At 43.9% G+C, this 21795-nt stretch overlaps 1 protein-coding gene across 1 annotated transcript; it reads left to right on the forward strand.

Moving 5' to 3' along the window:
• The first annotated feature begins 100 nt into the window (after positions 1-100).
• Positions 101-21289, forward strand: LOC116063081 (DENN domain-containing protein 5B-like). Its single transcript, XM_031317951.2, has 21 exons — positions 101-413; positions 4928-5037; positions 9169-9883; positions 10453-10640; positions 11833-12330; positions 12481-12712; positions 13712-13862; positions 14535-14625; positions 14712-14831; positions 14937-15089; positions 15247-15325; positions 15419-15482; positions 15851-15979; positions 16107-16228; positions 16415-16560; positions 16655-16773; positions 17282-17466; positions 17638-17720; positions 18225-18351; positions 18607-18781; positions 19911-21289. Exons 1-21 carry the CDS (start codon positions 305-307, stop codon positions 20092-20094), a joined length of 3780 nt encoding a protein of 1259 aa, XP_031173811.1. The 5' UTR covers positions 101-304; the 3' UTR covers positions 20095-21289.
• Positions 21290-21795: the final 506 nt, after the last annotated feature.

Genomic DNA, 21795 nt, shown 5'->3' on the forward strand with positions numbered 1-21795 from the left:
TCCCTTTATAATGAGGCTGATTTAACACTGTTGATTATGATGCGTTCAGGTCTTTGTCTCACCCCTCCCTCCCAGGCCCACACATACAGCCTCCTCCCCCTCTGAACACACGAGATGACCATCGCTGGATCCTCTGAGCTTCGTCAGAGTCACACCGCGGATCACAGAGTACAGGCAGGCGGTCCGACACAACCCAGCGGACGAGGGGGGGTGCAAAAACATTTCGGATTAGACGCTTCAGCTATGAACATCCACAACGTTAAGTAGAAGTTAACGGAGCTCTCACACCATAAACGCGTCGAGGATGAACGGGACTGCAGCGGCCACTGGATCGGCTTCTTGCCGTTTCGCCCACTATTTTGTTGTGTGTGGAGTGGACACGGAGACGGGCCTGGAGCCGGACGATGGAGCAGGTAGATGGTCTATAAACACGAACCAAACAAATCCACACAGCGGAGGACAAGCTCCATGTAGCCTAAAACATTTTCCATTTCATGTAGGCCTATTTGTGTGTGTAGGGGTGACATCCATTTAAATATGTTTTGATTGGACGCCACATTCCTCTTCCATTTAAAGCGTTGTTGACAACATCATATCTGCCAGTAGCCTGTGTAGAATAGCCTATTTCTTGGCCAATCATGTTTTTATTTCAAATACATTCCATCAGAATTTGCTATTAGGCCTACATTTTTAAACGCATAGTTTAAAAACGTATATTTTTTGAGTAGGCTATTAAACAAACAAAAACACAAAAATCAAGAGAGTGATCATCTCTCCATGAATTTGAAGTAAGAATTTAAAAATGACAATATCTATCACCCTATAGCCTTGTCCTTTTTTCTTATCTCTGCTTGGGGAAAACACATTACAGTTCTGTTTATTGTGTTCTGATCATTGCACTATAAGTCTATTGAGAATATAGCTCTGTTGCTTTCTGCAAGTCATCCACTGCTACACCTGGATAAGGAATATCGCAGAGAAAGGGTTGAATAGGGAGAGAAAAACAACAGCGTCCTATCCTCCCCTATAACGCTGGAGCACAGATGGATCATCCTGGCAGTGGTTCATGGGGACCACAGGACTGTGTGAGTGTGTGTTGTTTAAATCTAAAAGTGATCATCTATCTGACCGCTGGTTTGTCTGTTCAGCTCTTCATGCTCTCAAACAAAGATGAGCTTTTTGTTTCCCCAAGAAAAACACATCTGTCCTTTTGTCACCAAAAGCCCAAGGTGGAAGGAAATTGATGCTGTGATGTAGGTGGATGTAGAGGTTGCCATGGCGATGACAGCTGCAATGAGGCTGCCTTGTGTCAAGGGCTCGTGATGGTTTATTTGTGGTGGATAGTTTGCCATCTTTAGAAATAGAGACATCAGGGGGTGTTGCTTTCTCCCACACTGAGTTGTTGACACTAAGACGAGGACCGATTCACCCGGCAGGAGCCCTCTCATATGTCCTGCTCTGTGTGTGTGCCTCGCTCTTTGTGAGGAAAAAGAGGTGTGCAGAATATCAACTCCTTGAACGTCACTTCCAGGTTTGCAAACAATAGTCACACCCTGTATTCTCCCTGTGTTCTTTGTAGCAGAAATGTAGCTCATGGAGAGCAGCTCCTTTTATGGGAATGATGGCTGCAACCAGACATGCCTTTTGAATAATAGCAAGAAAACTGTATATTTAGGATGAGCTCTGTATCATGTTGGAACCTAGAGCTCTGCTGCAGACTTATTACTGCTCTAACTAACCATCAGCGACTTAGATATCTGGCTCCCTGCGGCGAGTGACAGCACTGCTGGCTAGTATATCTGAGCTCCACCAATCTGCTTATGTAACAGCGGGTCATCTAAAAGACCTACTGCATCAGAGGGCTCTGCTCTCCTTTCAAGGGATTTCTGTCTCTGTTTTTGACTTAACATCCATATTCTGTAAGCTGTAGTCAAGCAAGAAAAGTATCCTATCATGTGCATGTGTTTGGATGTGTGAGGTGGTACAGTATCTCTTTTTCTGTGTATGTGTGTCATTAGTGAATGCCTACTGAGAAACAATCTGCCATTGTTGGCTTCTCAATAGATACCACTGTGTTTTCTGCAGCCTAATCAAATTTAACATGACGTTGCCTGTCGCTGGATGGCTGGGGCTTCAGCACCCAACTGACCCAGGGCTGTGACATCACTGGAGGGCGAGAACTCCCTGACCGAACATTTCAGAGCTGCTTTATAATGTTGAACTGATTGCAAATAGATGTATATGTTTTGCACTTGTCTTATTGTACGCAGATATTCCAGCCCGTCGAGTAATTTTATTTTTAGGCATTTATACTTTTATCTCTTATTTTAAGCGTACAAGCCCAGCATCATGTCTGTGTCTCAGGCTGAGATGACAGCATTTGTCTTTCTTGTTTTGTCACATGATTCAACCTTCGGTGGACAGGCAAATCTGTAATGCAAAGACGGAGTGATTTTAACATTTTAAGCCAAAAAGGAATAACTCATGATAAGTCAGTGTCAGCTGACATTTGCTGTTATTTTAATCTCTTTCCACTTTTTATATCTGCCCTCATCTACTCATGTAATGATGTGATGAATGGAACGGTGGGGGTAATTCAGTTGGTGAATATGATAGATGTCTACCTTTACGGTCTTTCAATCATCCCTAATGAAGTGTGCCTATTTTAGTGATGGGACATTCAGGGAAATACATTTTTGTGATGAATGTCTAAACCGTGGAATGAATATAAAAAAAACGTTGTTTTTGTCCTCCAAAAACATTGGCACTATTGATATTATAGTGACAGTTGTAAGGAGGATTAGAGCTAAAACAATTAATTTGATTAGTCGATAGACACAGTGGTGTAGTCTACGTGATACGCAGGTATACGCAGTATACCCACTAGGAAAACTCCAGGATTTCCATATACCCACTTAAAAATGCCCAATGACACGCAACAACATACTTTCCATCATATTTTTGATATATTTTGAATTGTCATCTGTGTTTTTATTCTTTACATAGGCTAAATAAAGGTATTTCCGCCGTAAATTGGTGCATAAAAGTGTATCCGAATACAGGAAATGAAGTCGTTGATACTCAAACTTCCCCTTGTGATGGACAGTTGTCAATATTTTTAGCATTTTATGAACCAAACGATTAATCAAGAAAATAATAGTCAGATTAAATGATTATGAAAATGATCATTAATCACAGGCCTTTTAATGATATAGGCTAAAGTATTCTGCAACACATTAGCTTATAAATTTCTACCGTGTGTGTATGTTAATGTGGCAACTTAAGAGCAGTAAACATGCTGATTACAGCCTAACTGAAACAGACATTTAAGCTTTCATTCAAACACTAAAACAAACCTCCCTCTTAACTCCGTTCTGTTAACACGGAGAAAGAGAGCGACTGCGTGTGAATGTGATCTGTGCAAACTCTTTGGTGGGAACTCGTGTCAGGAGGAGTGTGTGGGTTTTATTTGGGTCAGCTGATGAAACTCGGGGTGACGTAAACCGCTGACGAGCTTTGTCTTGATGGCTATCTTTGAGGCCACAGCGGAAAGTGCTACCATGGCAACTAGATGTCCTTCTGTGAGGCTTGATTCTGCCTCTCAGCGCCGAAACCAATTTGTGTCTTTGACTCAAAGAACATTGACTCCCCCTCTTGTCTCTGTGATCCATTAGCTTCTCTCTCCCACCTACCAGTCTGACTCAGTTTAACTTGAAGTGGTGCTCTTTTCTCACTCTGCCTGCAGCACAGTTTCCTCTGTCGGGGTGCTGTGCGTCATCTTGTAGGCAGGTGAGCCGGATGTTCCTAAATGCTGAATGAGCGCATCAAAGCTGGCAGAGAAGACTTGTTAGTGTCGCAGAGTGTGAACTCAAGAATTCATGATGGATTAGTGAAATGGCGAATACAGTGAAGAGTTTTGTTCAAGGGCATCCCTCTCAGAAAGTGGATGAATAATGAAAGTCTTCATTCACTACTGTCAGTCGCACTGAATCATACACAGACAGTTTATTTCTACAGTATCTTCAGCAGCTCCTCTTCCTCCACTCATGCTCACAGCGCTCTGTATGTAACCTGAGCTAGAAGCTGACACGAGATGCAGAGACTGAAAAGAGGAGAAACCTGAGCCAGAGAGGGCATTGCATCAAATCTGTGCATTGTAAATGTGGAACTGTATAATAGAGTTTGCTTGCATGCAGTGCAAATCCAAACCATTCATGTACATTTATCTGTAATATACTGTAGATATCTCTCTCTTCCTTTATCCTGAGCCTGAGCGCTCTTGATGTATGAAAAAGCAGCATATTTTCATCCTGTGCACTCCCAAAAAGCGTAAACAGTTTCCTTCTGCAGAGTGTCAGGGATTAAGGTTAAGGTTAGGTAAACTTTATTATCCCTTTTGGTAGGCAATTCGTTTTACAGCCTGCTGAGAATAAAGACAGCAGTTCATACACAGGATACACAATATAACATACAGATGTACATGTACTAATACTAATATTCATATTCATATGGGACGAATCAAGCTATTAATAAAACCAATGGTAACAGGGACAAATGAGCTCTTAAATCTCTTAGTCTTACACCTTGGTACAATGTACCTGCAACCAGATGGCAGCAGCCTGTATTCATGAGGGGTGTTGTACTGCTTTTCCAGTCTGTCTCTATGGTAATGAGTTGAGTTACATAACCCTTGGAAGGGTTTTCCCTCTTTGCTGCAAAATGGGCCTTGCTGTCAACAACAGATTAACTTTTTTTCAGCCCATGTCGGTCGAAGTCATCCTGTCTGAGCTTTTTCAAAAATCAAAGCTGCTGTCATTTTGTGATGTCCTCCGTTCTGTCCTTTTCATCACGTAATGTCTCAGCAGCGACGACGGTTAAAGATCACTAATACTAACTCTCTCTTTCTGTGCGTCTGTCTTTCTTTCAGGCGAAGGCTTTGAGCAGAGCCCCATTCGACGGTCGTTCAAGTCAAAGGTTCTGGTGCACTACCCCGAAAGCACAGACAGGAACCCCTTCAATAAAGATGCCGTCAACATGGTGAGATCTTGGATTGCACATAAACACTCTTCTTTAGTTTTGTTAATTTGCTCTCACAACAATGGAAATGGAAGGACAATATGTGCCTTATTTGTAGGGCAAATGTGTTGTGGTTCTTCCAACCAGTGTATGTGAATTTTGTTACAAATGGCAAAAGAGGAACATGATAACAAAACAACTGGAAATAAATGCAGTAAGAGCCATTTTTCTTTGCTTGTTCTCTGCCTCATAGAATACTCTTTTTACACTGAAATGTTTATTGTTCTCTGTGGAAAAGCAGGTCAGGATGATAACAGCATGAGCCTCAAAAGAAGTCTGCCAGTAGACACCACTGTATTTTGTGTTATCTATATATATCCATCCATCCATCCATCTTCTTCCGCTTATCCGGTAATGGGTCGCGGGGGTAGCAGCTCCAGCAGGGGACCCCAAACTTCCCTTTCCCGAGCCACATTAACCAGCTCCGACTGGGGGATCCCGAGGCGTTCCCAGGCCAGGTTGGAGATATAATCCCTCCACCTAGTCCTGGGTCTTCCCCGAGGCCTCCTCCCAGCTGGACGTGCCTGGAAAACCTCCCTAGGGAGGCGCCCAGGGGGCATCCTTACCAGATGCCCGAACCACCTCAACTGGCTCCTTTCGACGCGAAGGAGCAGCGGCTCTACTCCGAGCTCCTCACGGATGACTGAGCTTCTCACCCTATCTCTAAGGGAGACGCCAGCCACCCTCCTGAGGAAACCCATTTCGGCCGCTTGTACCCTGGATCTCGTTCTTTCGGTCATGACCCAGCCTTCATGACCATAGGTGAGGGTAGGAACGAAAACTGACCGGTAGATTGAGAGCTTTGCCTTCTGGCTCAGCTCTCTTTTCGTCACAACGGTGCGATAAATTGAGTGTAATACCGCACCCGCTGCGCCGATTCTCCGACCAATCTCCCGCTCCATTGTTCCCTCACTCGCGAACAAGACTCCAAGGTACTTGAACTCCTTCACTTGGGGTAAAGACTCATTCCCTACCTGGAGAAGGCACTCCATCGGTTTCCTGCTGAGAACCATGGCCTCAGATTTAGAGGTGCTGATCCTCATCCCAGCCGCTTCACACTCGGCTGCGAACCGATCCAGTGAGTGCTGAAGGTCACAGGCCGACGATGCCATCAGGACCACATCATCTGCAAAAAGCAGCGATGAGATCCCCAGCTCACCAAACTGCAACCCCTCTCCACCCCGACTACGCCTCGATATCCTGTCCATAAATACTACAAACAGGATTGGTGACAAAGCGCAGCCCTGGCGGAGGCCAACTCTCACCTGAAACGAGTCCGACTTACTGCCGAGAACCCGGACACAGCTCTCGCTTTGGTCGTACAGAGATTGGATGGCCCTGAGAAGGGACCCCCTCACCCCATACTCCCGCAGCACCTCCCACAGTGTCTCCCGGGGGACCCGGTCATTGGCCTTCTCCAGATCCACAAAGCACATGTAGACCGGTTGGGCATACTCCCAGGCTCCCTCCAGGATCCTTGCGAGAGTAAAGATCTGGTCCGTTGTTCCACGACCAGGACGGAATCCGCATTGTTCCTCTTCAACCTGAGGTTCGACTATCGACCGAACCCTCCTTTCCAGCACCTTGGAGTAGACTTTACCGGGGAGGCTGAGAAGTGTGATACCCCTGTAATTGGCACACACCCTCTGGTCCCCCTTTTTGAAAAGGGGAACCACCACCCCGGTCTGCCACTCCTTAGGCACCGTCCCTGACTTCCACGCAATGTTGAAGAGGCGTGTCAACCAAGACAACCCCTCCACACCACGAGCTTTAAGCATTTCTGGACGGATCTCATCAATCCCTGGGGCTTTGCCACTGTGGAGTTGTTTAACTACCTCAGCAACTTCCACCAGGGAAATTGACGACAATCCCCCATCATCCTCCAGCTCTGCCTCTACCATAGAGGGCGTATTAGTCGGATTTAGGAGTTCCTCAAAGTGCTCCTTCCACCGCCCTATTACCTCCTCAGTTGAGGTCAGCAGCGTCCCATCCTTACTGTACACAGCTTGGATGGTTCCCCGCTTCCCCCTCCTGAGGTGGCGAACGGTTTTCCAGAAGCACCTTGGTGCCGACCGAAAGTCCTTCTCCATGTCTTCTCCGAACTTCTCCCACACCCGCTGCTTTGCCTCTTTCACAGCAGAGGCTGCAGCCCTTCGGGCCCTTCGGTACCTTGCAACTGCCTCCGGAGTCCCCTGGGATAACATATCCCAGAAAGACTCCTTCTTCAGTCGGACGGCTTCCCTGACCACCGGTGTCCACCACGGTGTTCGTGGGTTGCCGCCCCTTGAGGCACCTAAGACCCTAAGACCACAGCTCCCCGCCGCAGCTTCAGCAATGGAAACTTTGAACATTGTCCACTCGGGTTCAATGCCCCCAGCCTCCACAGGGATGCACGAAAAGCTCCGCCGGAGGTGTGAGTTGAAAGTCTGTCGGACAGGGGCCTCCTCCAGACGTTCCCAGTTCACCCGCACTACCCGTTTGGGTTTACCAGGTCTGTCCAGAGTCTTCCCCCACCCTCTGACCCAACTCACCACCAGATGGTGATCAGTTGACAGCTCTGCCCCTCTCTTCACCCGAGTGTCCAAAACATACGGCCTCAGATCAGATGAAACGATTATAAAATCGATCATTGACCTTTGGCCTAGGGTGCTCTGGTACCAAGTACACTTATGGGCATCCCTATGTTCGAACATGGTGTTCGTTATAGACAATCCATGACTAGCACAGAAGTCCAACAACAAACAACCACTCTGGTTTAGATCAGGGAGGCCGTTCCTCCCAATCACGCCTCTCCATGTGTCTCCATCATTGCCCACGTGCGCGTTGAAGTCCCCCAGCAGAACTATGGAGTCCCCTACTGGAGCCCCATACAGGACTCCATTCAAGGTCTCCAAGAAGGCCGAATACTCCGAGCTCTTGTTTGGTGCATACGCACAAACAACAGTCAGAGTTTTCCCCCCCCACAACCCGCAGGCGTAGGGAGGCGACCCTCTCGTCCACCGGGGTAAACTCCAACGTAGCGGCGCTCAGCCGGGGGCTTGTGAGTATCCCCACACCCGCCCGGCGCCTCACACCCTGGGCAACTCCGGAGAAGAAAAGAGTCCAACCCCTATCCAGGAGTATGGTTCCAGAACCGGGACTGTGCGTAGAGGTAAGCCCCACCAGATCCAACTGGTAGCGCTCCACCTCCCGCACAAGTTCCGGTTCCTTCCCCCACAGAGAGGTGACGTTCCACGTCCCCAGAGCCAGCGTCTGCTGCCCGGGTCTGGTCCGTCGAGGCCCTTGACCTTCACTGCCACCCATGTGGCAGCGCACCCGACCCCAGCGGTTCCTCCCACAGGTGGTGGGCCCATGGGTTGGAGAGAGAGGTGCCACGTAGCTTTTTCGGGCTGTGCCCGGCCGGGCTCCGTGGCAAACCCGGCCACCAGGCGCTCGCTGACGGGCCCTCCATCTGGGCCTGGCTCCAGACGGGGGCCCCGGGCTTCCTCCGGGCAGGGTCACATCATCTCTACCTCGTTTTTTCCTATCGTTCCTCCTATTCCTATAGTTATCTATATATAGATCATTAAAATGTATGGTCTTATTAAAACATTTTTAATGTCATTTTATTGGATTTTCAGACCCAGAAACAACTACATGTGACAGTTGGACAAAATACAATAAAACACCGTTAGACATATACAGTATAAGCAGTCTTATACCAGTTACTCCATATTTAACATTTATATCTCTAAGAACACAGCTTTTGCATTAAATAGATTTTACAGAACAATTTGAAGCCAATGTACAAGCTTCATTTTTTCAGGTATCTGTCTCTTCCTTGTACATTCTCCTGAATGTTCCTGAGGTAAATTGTAGCACTGTTTGGAAAGACATATTATATAATGACTTTTTTGGATGCGTTTACATCGTCCCAGATGGGCTTTAGTTTTGTGTAATTTTATAACATTTGTGAGTGTGGTTTAGAAAATCCACCAATAGTATCGGTTATTGAGGTTATTTTTAAGGGATTTAAATTGGCATTTTTTAAAATCCTCCTTTTATGTTTTCTCCTTCCTTTCCTCGTCTTTATTCTTCACACTTTCTCCTTAGCTCTGCATGCCGAGGGGTCTTTCCTTCCGCACACAGGCAGACAGGCTCGATCCTCAGTTTCACTCATTCACGATGTCTTTTGATGACGGTACACGTTCCTACGGCTTCGTCCACACCTTCTATGAGGAGGTGACCGGTGCTCAGATCATCACTGCCATGCAGACTCTCTACCAGATGCACCATGTGGAGCACCATTCAGCTTCATCTGTCTCCTCTCCCTCTTCCTCGTCTTCTTCTGCGTCCTCGCCCTCCACCTCCAGCATGGATTCCCTTGTGAGCAGCTTGGATGAGTCAGATGCTGAGTCTCTGGCCGGGGTGTCTGCCTGCTTCGGCTGCGCAGGCTCCTTCGATCCAGCACGGGACACTCTGTACGTGTCCAAAGCCATCTGCCTCCTTACGCCACTCCCCTTTCTTCAAGCTGCTCGACAGTTTCTGTCTCAGCTTCACCAGGCTGTGACCTCACACACAGCTCCACCCCTCCCGATAGAGAGCTACATCCACAACATCCTGTACGAGGTGCCTCTGCCTCCTCCTGGCAGGTCACTGAGGTTCCACGGGGTGCAGGGACCCATTGTGTGCCAGCGGCCCGGGCCGGGTGAGCTTCCGCTGGGGGAGTACCCTCTTGGAGAGGCGTTCTCCCTGCTGGGTGTGGACAATATGGTGCAACTAATTACCTGTGTACTTCTGGAGACACAAGTCCTGCTTTGCTCTCAAGGTAAGCACACTATTCCTTTATTCACTTAGAATAAGAATTAGAATAAGAAATTCCCATGTATTGCCAATGTGCCAATTGTAACTCCATCAGTGTTTTAGCAGAATTTAGCAACACCCATAGCATAGCAGCTGTTTTACATAAGATACTATTACTAACATAAATACAACATTAAAATGAAGACATAATCAAGATAAACAAGTACAGGACAAGGCACAAAATTAAACGAAACATATAAAACCTAATGCAATAAAAAAACAACAAAAAATTACAGTTACTCCAGTACTACAGTAACAACATGGCAGATGGGTTTGAGGTTAAATACCGCAGAGAAACTGACATTGTAACTTATTACAATGCTCTGTTGCATTTAAACAGGAATATGAATTAAATACAATCTAATAATAATATAAGCAACTCACGTGATCAGCTTAATTAAAATACTGTTTAAGGTAATGTACTAGAAAATAAGTCCTTCCCTTGGGACTTATAGGTAATTCCTCCATGCTAATGTATCTCTCTCTCTCTCTCTCTCTCTCTCTCTCTCTCTCTCGTCTTTCTCATCTTCTTAGACTACCAGCGTTTGATGACAGTGGCAGAGGGCGTCACCACCTTGCTATTCCCATTCCAGTGGCAACACATCTACCTGCCCATTGTTTCTGCACCGCTACATCACCTCCTCGATGCTCCTGTGCCATTCTTGTTGGGTATCCAACGCAGAGAGGGAGCTCAGCGATCCTCCCTCCACCTGCCACACGAGGTACACAACTAAACACGGATCTCATGTGTGAATGCATCTGTAGTTTCCTGTGTGAACACGGCAGTCAACATTTCGCTAAACATTCACACACAAGGATCTAAAAATGTTTTGTTGAACTGAAACATTTTTACAGCCATTTGCTGATCCTCTCTGTGATGCATGCATTACAATTTGCCCTCCACCTCCGGCCTGTCGAATTTGGAGAATACATTTCCTCAGAGCACCCCCCCACCCTTTCACAAATCCAATCCTGCATTTGAAATCGCATTATGCTGCATGAATATCTTACTGAAGCCTCTTTGAAGTCGCTCTGCCCCAGAAAAGGAGGCAGTTGAAAGACAGCCTGGGGAGCGGTGGGGGGTGAAAGCAAAACCGCAGAGCATGAGAGATCCAGAATAATGGGATTGCTAAATAATTAATGAGAATTAGGGATCGCCACTTATTTCTTGAGTTGTGCAATTTGGTGTATGGCGGGTGGTGATTTGCAAGGAAGTGTGAAATATTTTAATCATACCTTCAGGATTTGTTGGGATTGTTTTTTCTTCTTGTCTCAATTTGACAAGGGCACAGTTTGGCTCACATGGTCCAAAAAAAACCTACACTAATATCCTTAAGATTGATACAGTATGCATGAAAAACCTTCAAAAGTCCTTCAAAATATTTCCTATTCAAATGAGATAATGAGAAAACAATTAGCTCAGAAGTGAAGACATTATCTAGGAGGATGAAGCTGTCAGAGTAGGAGGATGTCTTCAACTGTCCACTCTACAGTACATCAACTGCCTAAGGTCACTGTTGAAGGTTGGGTTGCTGCTGACTGTGCTGTGCTCCACTGCTGCTTACAGAAGCAGTATTTCTAAATCAGTGACTATCTTTCTCACTAAGTTCTGTGCTTCATCGCACAGCAGCTTCATGGGCACAGTTCTGGTTTCTGATTTGTTTGCCAGTGTGGAAGCCTGATATTAAAGGTTTCCACAATTTCCCCTGTTGCAGTGATAACAGTAATAATTACATAATCCTTCACACGCTAATATCCTCTGAGGCCTTATCATGGTGAAATGCCAATAATCTATTAATGGAAAGTAAATCTTCATCGCTGATCTTAATTGGATGTTAAAGCTCAGCCACTACATTGTAATTGGTTAAACCTGTTATGATTTTCTGTTTTCTCTTGTCTGTTTCTCCTACACAGGCCAACCTGTGCTTTGTGGACATTGACAACCGCTGTGTCGAGGCCCCAGAGGACCTCCCCGTGTTTCCAGAACAGACCGAGCTAATCCAGGAGCTGAGTGAGGTACTGCTGCGTTTCGGGCTCCCTCCACAGGGCGGTGTGATCACCAAGCCCGCCACCGCCTCCCCTCGAATGAGCAGCCTGGTGCTGGAGGATCTAATGGAGGACAGAAGGAACGGCAACCTCGGAGGCGAGGAGCTGGCGGTGCTGGAGAGGCTGCAGGCGCTGGCGCGGAGGTGCGGAGAAGAAAAGATGTCAGATGGAGGGAAGACGCTGGGACACGTGTTTGAGGAAGAGGAGGAAGAGCTGAAGGCTGCGAAGCTGAACGTTCAGCTGAGGGAAGTGTTTGCTGGACGTTTTGCTGCCATGTTTGGCAGGTATGAGGAGTTTGTCATCCACAGCGCTCTTGATTTGGACTCCTGGTTGAGCAACCGAGAGGGGACGTTCAGCTTTGACAAGGTACTTCAGTAGATGTCAATGTACAAATCGATTGATAGATCTAATAAAACTGCATTTATTATTTCCACATATGTTAAGATTGCCTCTCTGTGTTTTTGAAATAATAATATAAATAATTGTGTTTGAAAGTTGGGCTTTTCAATGTTTCAGGGTTCCTTCCTCTCAGTTCAGCCTGCGAGCCACTTGCACTTCTTGTCCCACTTCCTGGAGACATCCATGTTTTCTTCCTTCGTGGATGGGAAGGTGATATCGCGCTGGGCGGATAGAGAGCCACTGCAGCAGCTTTTTGACAGCCGTTTGGAGAGAGAACGACTGTATGACACAGACACAGAGGACTCCCGTAACTGTCGCTACAGGAAATGCACCACGGTCTTTGAGTCAGGTACTGTGAAGGTGCTCATGAACAAAATATGCCATAAAAACCGAAATCCGGCTCAAATGTTACTCATAGTATATCATGGCTCAGTGTTGCTGTAAGTTGTTTTTCTCACCATTTAAAGTATTCTAGGTATAGTATATAGGACTATAGTACTTTATAGTAACTTAAGTCAGTGATTCCCAACCAGGTGTACTTGTACCCCAAGGGATATTTCTCTTGTTGCAAGCGGGTACATGGAAAGATTTAGTTGGTGCAGCTCAACTAAATTATCAGCTGTAACACCTGAACACTACATGTTGCAGTTATGTAAGAGTGTGTGCAAACTACTTAGCAATTGAGCACAGAAGTTTAAACAGGTAGCTTAAAGTAATAAATAAATGGTAGCAATAAATAGCTAAAAGTAATAAGACATTTCAAATGATTTGCTTCTAAATGATAAGAGTAACATCTGGATGTTTCTGCAGTGTCTTCTCAGCATGTAGATAGTATATAGTGAGAAAGTAGGTTGAACCCCCAATTGGTAGATTGAGTAGAATGGTGATTGAAGTTGATGCCAGATTGTTGAGGGAATCTGCAAATCTGTCGCCATCTGTCCTGTTTGGGTTTATACTGTATGTGGATTATGCTGCTATCCTTTCTGCAGCCACCGGTTTTCTCCTCTCTTTTGTAATAAGACGATTTTGCTTAAAGGGGACTGAACCAGAACATTGAACTATTCAATTATAATATATAATATTATTTATTTATTAGATTTCTTAAATGGGAATTAAAATCTAATTATCTGATGAATAATTGAAACGCAAAAGGGATGAGATATTATTTGAGGGGGAAAAGATGAATCAGGAATTAGACGGGTGAACTAAAGGATACGGTAGGGGATGAGCATTATAGCGGTATAGGCGGAAGACAGGACTTTGTGGCCTATGAAAACACATTTATTAGACTCATCTACAGTAGATCCCCCCTGTTGGATCCTAACCATTTCTGTGTTTGTCACTGCAGCTCAGGTCATTGAGCGCAGACTGATGAAGGCTGACCACACAGCCATACACCCCCACCTGCTGGACATGAAGATCGGCCAGGGTCGTCACCAGCCGGGCTACTTCCCTAAGCTGCAGGCGGATGTGCTTGCACAGGGACAAAACACCAACAAGTGAGCCTTTGTTTACTGCTGTTATTCAGAGAGAATACATTAGAACAGTGATTCCCAACCACGGATACTTTTAACCCAGGAAAGTGTGCAAACTCCTTGTGTGTGCCTTATTTGCACAATTAAAGTATTTTTCCAGAGCATTCGAGCTATTGTGCAGACTTCAATCACTTTCTTTGAATAGTAATTGTTTTGTCCTGCACAAACAACTACATGGATGTGCACAACATTGTCTTTCTTGTACTTGTAGCCCAGGCCCAGGGCGTACAAGGTGAAGCTCAACTTATTTGAAACAAATAGTTGTGATTATACCAATATATAGAAATATAGAATAGGAAATAAACATCCAAATAGGTTAGGAATTGGTGTGATGCTGATCTTTTGTAAATGTATTATCGCAATAAATAGTTAACCAAGCTAAAAGTAATTGACAAACAGTTAAAATAGTTAGCTAAAAGTAATGAATAAATAGTTGAAAAGTCCTGCTCTTGCCAGACCCAGGACAGGATACTTGAGACCACTGCATTACAATATCACTAGTTGTCAGGGTCTGCTTTATTACCCATATTGTGTGTGTATCAAAATACACACACACGCATGTATTTTAAATACACAAACACTGTCGCACACACTTGGAATTGTAAATGTTTTTGTTATTATTTTAATTTTAAACAGGTGGTCCGGTCGTGTTACAGCATCACGCAGGACTGACCTCAAGAGATCAACGGTGACTGAACACTCAGGAGTGGACAATGAACAGAGACAGGTACTTTCATGTGTTCAGACACACACACACAAACACAGACCTTACGAGAATTGTGTCTAATTTATTACCTTTTGTCTATTTAACAGAAGCACACATTTGCGAGGAAGAACCTCCGCCAGTCTAAGCTACTTGATCCGTCGCTTCGAGCTGTCACTCAGACTCACCGAGAGTTTGCTGAATGGCTGCTGAGCGAGTGTCGTCTGAAGGTGAGAGCTCTATCTGCGTGGTGATGGAGGCACTGACGGCTGCCACTGATTCCTTAAATTATTGTTCAAGGATAATGCCAAAAAATTTTCTCTCTGGCCCTTTAGACCAAACGGATGTTGATGGAGAGGATGGGGAAGGAGAGTGTAGAACTGGGTCAGGGAGAAGCCAACATCACAGGCCTGCAGGAAAACACACTCATCCACGGTCTGTGTGACCTACTGGAGAGAACCTGGGGCCATGGTCTGCAGCTGAAACAGGTCAGACACATGACGTATCATGCCTAATCAGCTCAGATGACCTAAATAAAAACGTGTGTGTGTCCCCATGTAAAACAAATTCACATCATGTATACAAACGCACAGAGGTGACTGTATGAACAGGCTGAATATTGACTAGTGTTTTTATTTTGAACAGGGGAAGTCCGCTCTTTGGTCTCATCTGCTTCACTACCAGGCGGCCCGGGGGAAGACGGAGACACCAGCTGAGTCTCCAGGTCAGAGCACAACCTGAGTGATTTGTTTTTCTTGTGTAAATCACTGCACCAAGAGTCGGATGATCATTGGCGTTTAACTTGCTGTCTGTTCAGGGTCTAGCGGATCGTTTGATGATGGCACTCTTCTCCTGAGAGGATCGTTAATACAGGATATGAGGTAACAGGGCAAACACACTTTTTGATGTTGGAAAGAGTGGTGCATCAATGTGGGAGAAATTGTATATAGCATGTTTGTGTTTAAGGTTTATCTTTAATGAAAAAAGCAGATAAAAAAAATCTTATTTCCCCTTTCAAATACCTGATATTTTGGGTAAAGTTTAGATGAAGCGATCTTAACTCTTTAAATACTAAGACACGGTACTACACATGCGTTATATCTCCAGCATGTTGTTCTGTCCTTGGTCACAGGTGTTGATTTTTCTAGAAGATATCAAATGAAATACCTAGACTCGACATTAGATACAATGTTATAAGAAAAAGCTGAGCATTAGAGCTTGTTTTTCACATTTACTGTTGTTCTTTCAGGTTTATCCAGACTATGAGTGAGGGTCTGTCTGAGGTGGGTCAGGCTCGGGCCTGGATCCACCTGGCTCTGGAGAAGAAAATGCTATCCCAGCACCTTAAAGAGTTGCTAACAAACCAGCAGCTGCTTAGGTCAGAATTCACTTATTCATTCTTTTTAAGGAGAAGTAGACAAAAGTCTAATGTTTCTGGATGTCATTTATAGTGAATCTCATGATTTTGACTGATCGTTTTGCCTTTTCGTCATGTCCCCTGACAGGCAGCTGTATAAACCTCATGCATTCCTGCTCTGTGAAGAAGAAAGGGAGCAGTTTCTGTTCCACCTGCTCTCTCTCAACACTGTGGACTACCTCTGCTTCACGCGTGTCTTCACCTCCATCAGTAAGTCCTGTAAACTATAACAACCAGAATTTACTGGCAGTTTTATAGCTTTTCAACTGAACATTTCCTTTGGGTTGTGTCTCCACCCACTGGCCTTATATATTTTAATTACACCCAGTATTCCATGGATTCACACGGACCCTTTAGACCTCAAACAAAAAACATTTTGCTCTTGTGTCTCTCCAGGTATTCCATACCGTGTTGTTATAATACCAATGAAGAAGCTGAGCATTGCAATGGCAACAGTTGACCCTTGGGTGTGTGTGTCAGGAGAACTGGGTGATTCAGGAGTTAGACAGATCCCGAAGAATTCACAAGAGATCTTTTTCCAGGTTTGTGTACATTCTACAGCAGTAAGTTCAACATCATGTCTGACAGAGACACATGCAGAGATACACTTAATGTGGTCCATGCTTTTCATTTCAGTGCAAGAACCTGGGCAGGCTGAGCACTCTGCAGCTGGGACAGGAGAACTCCGGCTTGCTGGCTAAGTGTCTGATTGACTGTGTGATGGTGTATAATGAGATCACTGGACACACCTACAAGTGAGTTTTTACTTTGATCCTGGTCTCATCACTAAACACTGGCTGTGACCTCACAGCACAGTGGCAAAAAAAAAAAACAGCTCCCCGTTTGATAAAGATACGATGACATCTGAATGATCCTGACTTTAAAATATTGGATGTTTGCTTCCACAAACACTCCCACGAGAAAGCTGCTTGATCACATGATAGGGACATAATTTAGACAGAAAATAAACAAGTGACTCCATGTACACTGTGATGGATTACCTATCTGCAGCATATTTCAAGTGTCTACAAGTTTATTTATTACTATATTGTCGTGAACTGAAATCAGCTGCTGCCTCTTATAGAGCAAATCACTCTAAAGATGCACGTCTCACCTTGGAAATTGTTCCAAAAGGTATTTTGAATGTAAACTATGCACACGAGCTGATTTGGACAGATAGCTATTACTGACACCATGTCCTTGTATAATAATAAATGTTTTGAAGTTGAATATAACGAAACACTGCGTCTTCTTTCCTTTCAGGTTTCCATGCGGCCGATGGCTGGGGAAAGGCGTGGGCGACGGCAGTTTGGAAAGAGTTCTCATTGGTCAGCTGGTGTCACCTGGTGGAGAGGAGGATGCTGGAAGGTGGACAGGGACGCCTCCAGAGCTGGCCTCTCCTTCTCAGAGTGTGCGGGCAGTGCTGGGGTCGCTTGGCAGCCGAAGCAGTGCGTACTGACAAAGAACACATTCTTTAGTATAATAGCTGACCTACTTGTTGGTACAATAACAGATTATGCTCCTGTTTTCACCTTTCTGTTTAACTCCTGTCCACTTCCTCTCATGTTTGTCTTCATTCATCCTCATTATGTTTCTATTTGTTTGGTTTATTTTATCAGGAATGCTCTCTGTTGAAGTACAAGAGGACATGAGGGAGGCAGCAAATAACCTTGTTAAACACTTCCACAAACCCGAACAAGAGGTATGTGACTGTAAATAGTGAGTGTGCATTACACATTATTATTATTACAGAAAGCTAAAATGTGGTGAAAATGGTTGATGCAAAGCATCTCATGCAGCGATGTGTTAGACTCTCAACCTCCTGCTTGTGTTATTTTTTTTATCTCCAACATGGTTCGTTACCCAGGCTTCTCCAGCCCGGGCCTCATTTGTCTCTTTTGCGAATCAGACTAGCGTCTCTCATCTCAACAGCAAGTTAAAAGCGCTGAAGAGACTTGATGGATCACATTTATCTGTAACGGGCCTCCTATTCATTGTACTAACATCTTTAGTGCACAGGCTTTAATGTACAATAATTTGCACTGTTCTGTTTGCTTCCTCTCAGTAAATGAAAGAAGAGCCTTTTAGATTAGAAAATAAACAAATTGTTCTCTGCTATGGGCGATTTTAGAAATGTGCATATGTGGAGATGAGCCTCTTGCTTACAGTGCCTCTATTAACTCTGTTCCCATTTCTCTCATCCCAGAGGGGCAACTTGACAGTCTTGTTATGTGGTGAAGGGGGTCTGGTGCTTTCCTTGGAGAAGTTCCTCCTGCACGGGTTCAAATCTAACCGTCTTTTCCAGAGGAATGTGTTTGTTTGGGACTTTGTGGGTAAGTACTTTGAGTGTGAGTCCATTTAAAAGTGATGTTTTATATTCTCACTGATGCCTGTTTCTTGTCTCCATCTAGTGGTGATTAATATGAATTTCACATCAAGTAGCATGCAACAAAGCATGATTGATGCGTTTTGTTAACGACCAGTGCTACACCCTCCAACTCCAGTGTTTGTCTTCTACAACCTTATTTTCTCTTATTGTCTGTATATTAGTAAGTTATGAACTGACAGTGACCAACTCTTCCCCATAGAGAAGTCAGTGGTTTCCATGGAGACAGCTGATCAGATGGGTGACCTGCATGGATCAACATTGACAAAGGGTCCACCTTGCGATTTACTGTGCCACTACGTCAATGCCATCAATGCCTCGCCACGAAACATTGGAAAAGAGGGAAAGTTCCAGCTGTTGGTCTGCTTGGGAATCAGGTAAGTGGTCATATTTTAGTTTGTAATAAACAACAATCGGTATATATTTAGACTAATACTTAATGTAATTAATTCAATGTAATATGTCTAAAAACATATATTTATGATCCATATTTAAACTAGAAATAGGGAGACAGTTTGAAAATATTCTCCCCACTGGAATCTGTGATTTTAAAGCATCCTGGTCAGTATATAGTGTTGAGCAAATGTGATATAGTTTCCTTCCTGAGGCCCAGAGGAAGCAGCAGGCAGCATGACTACACTCACACTGAACCATTTACATAACATACAGTTCAGGGAGGGAAAGTGTCAGCCTACATCTTCTAATGGTTGGACACGAGATGCAGGAAAATCATTCATATCTCTGTGTAAATGTAATAAAAATTTAAATAAAATTGAACATTTTGTTTTCACTTAACTAGTGATTTATTTTTGGGGTTCGGCCGAATACCGAATCCACTGGTTAAGATTCTGCCAAATCCGAATACCGAATCCTACTCCCATCCTCAGTTAGCAGAAACCGAACCCCGTCAAAAAAGCCCAAAATTCGGCCGAATCTGAAGCCAAATCCTGGACTCGGTGCATCCCTACACTTAACTAAGCTAAACTAATTTAGCTTCAGGAAAAAGAGAATTTCAATTAAATAACTGTGACATCAGCTCCTTTTTTTCGCTTGTCTTTGCATCAACAGTCAGAATCAATGTAGATTGGTTGGTCAAATCTAAGTGGTAAATTTGGCTTAAATGGCAAAACACATATGTAGACAGTTTCATTATGTCATGTTGTCTCTTTATCCTTTTCTATTTATCTCCATATTTTCTGTCAATTAAAGCAAACAGCTTTAAAAGTGTAAGAACGGATTAGGAAGATACTTGGGGTGTATTATGTCCAATGCTTGTAACTTCAAAGATAAGACTTTTTGTGTCTGTGCTTTGGATTGACATACAGTATGACCTGAACATTAAGGTCAATGAACATTGGAAGCATCTTAGTTTATTGTAGTTTTAAAACTGTTTCAAGAGAAAGTAGTTCTGTCTTGTAGCCATGTAACTCACCTTTCAATTCGATCCTGAACTTCATCAGGCATTTATGGAACAATTATTGATCACTGACCCGTTCTTCTTTGCAGGGACCGGCTTCTCTCTCATTGGCTCCCCCTGCTGGCAGAGTGTCACCTGACAGCACGGACGTACGAAGAAGGTGCTCTGCTGCGGGACCGAGCTGCCGTGCACTCCCTCTCCCGCATCCTGCACACACTCAATGAGTTTGCCATTACCCTGGAAACTGCACTGGTCAAAGGAGTTGACCTCTGACCCTGACAGATAAGCCCCTTCTCTGTAACCTAACACAGGAATGCAGATGTGTTCAAATATTCATCTTTCCATTTGTGGGAAAAGGAAGTACATCCAGACAATTGAGATATGCGACTTCCTCATAAAAGAGGACAGTGGACTGGATGAAGTCACTACACTGGCAACTCGAGCTCCAAACATATTGCCTTGTTCCCTGATGTAAATGTCTTACATACTGTATTTGCTTCGGGAAATAGTCTGATTTTTCCTATGCTTGTTGACACTGTGAAATCCATTTCCTCAAGGAGAAATAGAGAGTCATTCATTATCCCACATAGTAGATATTTTCACAGCTCCCACCATTAACTGTATCTGACCCTAGGACAACTATAACTCTCCTTCAACTGCTGTATTGCTTGCACTTGAACTTTAAACTAAGCACATGCATGGCCAAATTCTGTTTGTTTGTTTTATGTCTTAGTGTGTTGTGATCTGAAACTTCAGGACTCAGGCCTTATTATCCACATTTTTTCTTGACTTCATTCATTGGATATCTTAATAAATATACTACAGAAAGATAATGTCCCCACTCTATGATATGTTACAAAATGTTACATTATTATGCTCTTTTAATCTGTGTAACATCTTGCCTGTTTCTCATAGTTTGCTTCAGTTTGAAGTCACATACTGCAGAGTTGTGCTCTTGAAATCCTCCGTTGGTAAAACACTGAAACCAAACTGGTGTCCTAATTGTGTCAATTCAAACAGCCTTTGTCAGAAAACTTTTTCCCCCTCTCTCATTGTAAATATTTTGCTTCATTAGACCTTTGATAGAATTGTGCCCATTTGTTATCATGATGTAATGAATTTGTGGCATATTTTTCTGTATAAAAATACAGAGGTGTCTGTGTAAAACAATAGATTTCCATTATGGACACACTTTACTGATATGCTGTTTGTTTCTAAACTGTTCAGTTGTCTTCAGACAATGAATAGAGCACAGTTTCTTAAAAATGCTAGGTATTATGTTGATGTCACATTTAATTTAACAGTTGAAGAATTATGGAAATGCTGTCTCCTGCACTGCCCTGCAAGCACGATGTAACCCACAATGACCAAGCCTATATTATAATTTAAATACAGAATAGAGAAAGCAATAATGAATTGTTATTTATGAAATGTGTTGTCCAAAAGATTAAAGTTAATATTGACATAACTGACTTGGTATTGTGTTTTTTGTGCTATTCACTGTAATATGTGATGTCTGAAAGGATGTGATAATTATTGCATAGTAAAATTAATTTCAGATTGCACAATTAATTTCATAGGTCTAATTGCGTTGATGTTTACCAAGAATTTGACTCTTATAGTTTGCCAAATGAAAACTTGACCTACTACTCTATACACTGTGGTTGGCTGTGTCTTCTGACAGAAGCTCCTTAGATCAGTTTGAGGATGGTGTTGGCAGTGTCACAGCAGATGGCCGCTCACCTGGAGCCAGGTTCTGTTTGAGGTTTCTGTCTGTTAAAAGGATTTTTTTCCTCGCCACCATCACACCAAGTGCATGCTCATGAGGGAATGTTGGGTCTCTGTAAATTATAGAGAGTGGTCTAACCCTGATTTATATGAAAAGTGTCATAAGATAACTTCTGTTATGATTTGACACTAAATAAAATTGAATAGACTTACACCATATGAAGACAGCCTCATACAGGGGATGAC

The sequence above is a fragment of the Sander lucioperca genome, chromosome 7 (assembly GCF_008315115.2).
Source record: "Sander lucioperca isolate FBNREF2018 chromosome 7, SLUC_FBN_1.2, whole genome shotgun sequence".
Taxonomy (NCBI): Eukaryota; Metazoa; Chordata; class Actinopteri; order Perciformes; family Percidae; genus Sander; species Sander lucioperca.

Bases quoted from the DNA above. Each gene is read 5' to 3' on its own strand.
- LOC116063081 (XM_031317951.2), top strand. From the start codon at position 305: ATGAACGGGACTGCAGCGGCCACTGGATCGGCTTCTTGCCGTTTCGCC. The intron at 5,038-9,168 runs GTGAGATCTTGG...CTTTCTCCTTAG, and splicing joins ATAAAGATGCCGTCAACATG to CTCTGCATGCCGAGGGGTCT. The intron at 13,863-14,534 runs GTGAGCCTTTGT...AATTTTAAACAG, and splicing joins CAGGGACAAAACACCAACAA to GTGGTCCGGTCGTGTTACAG.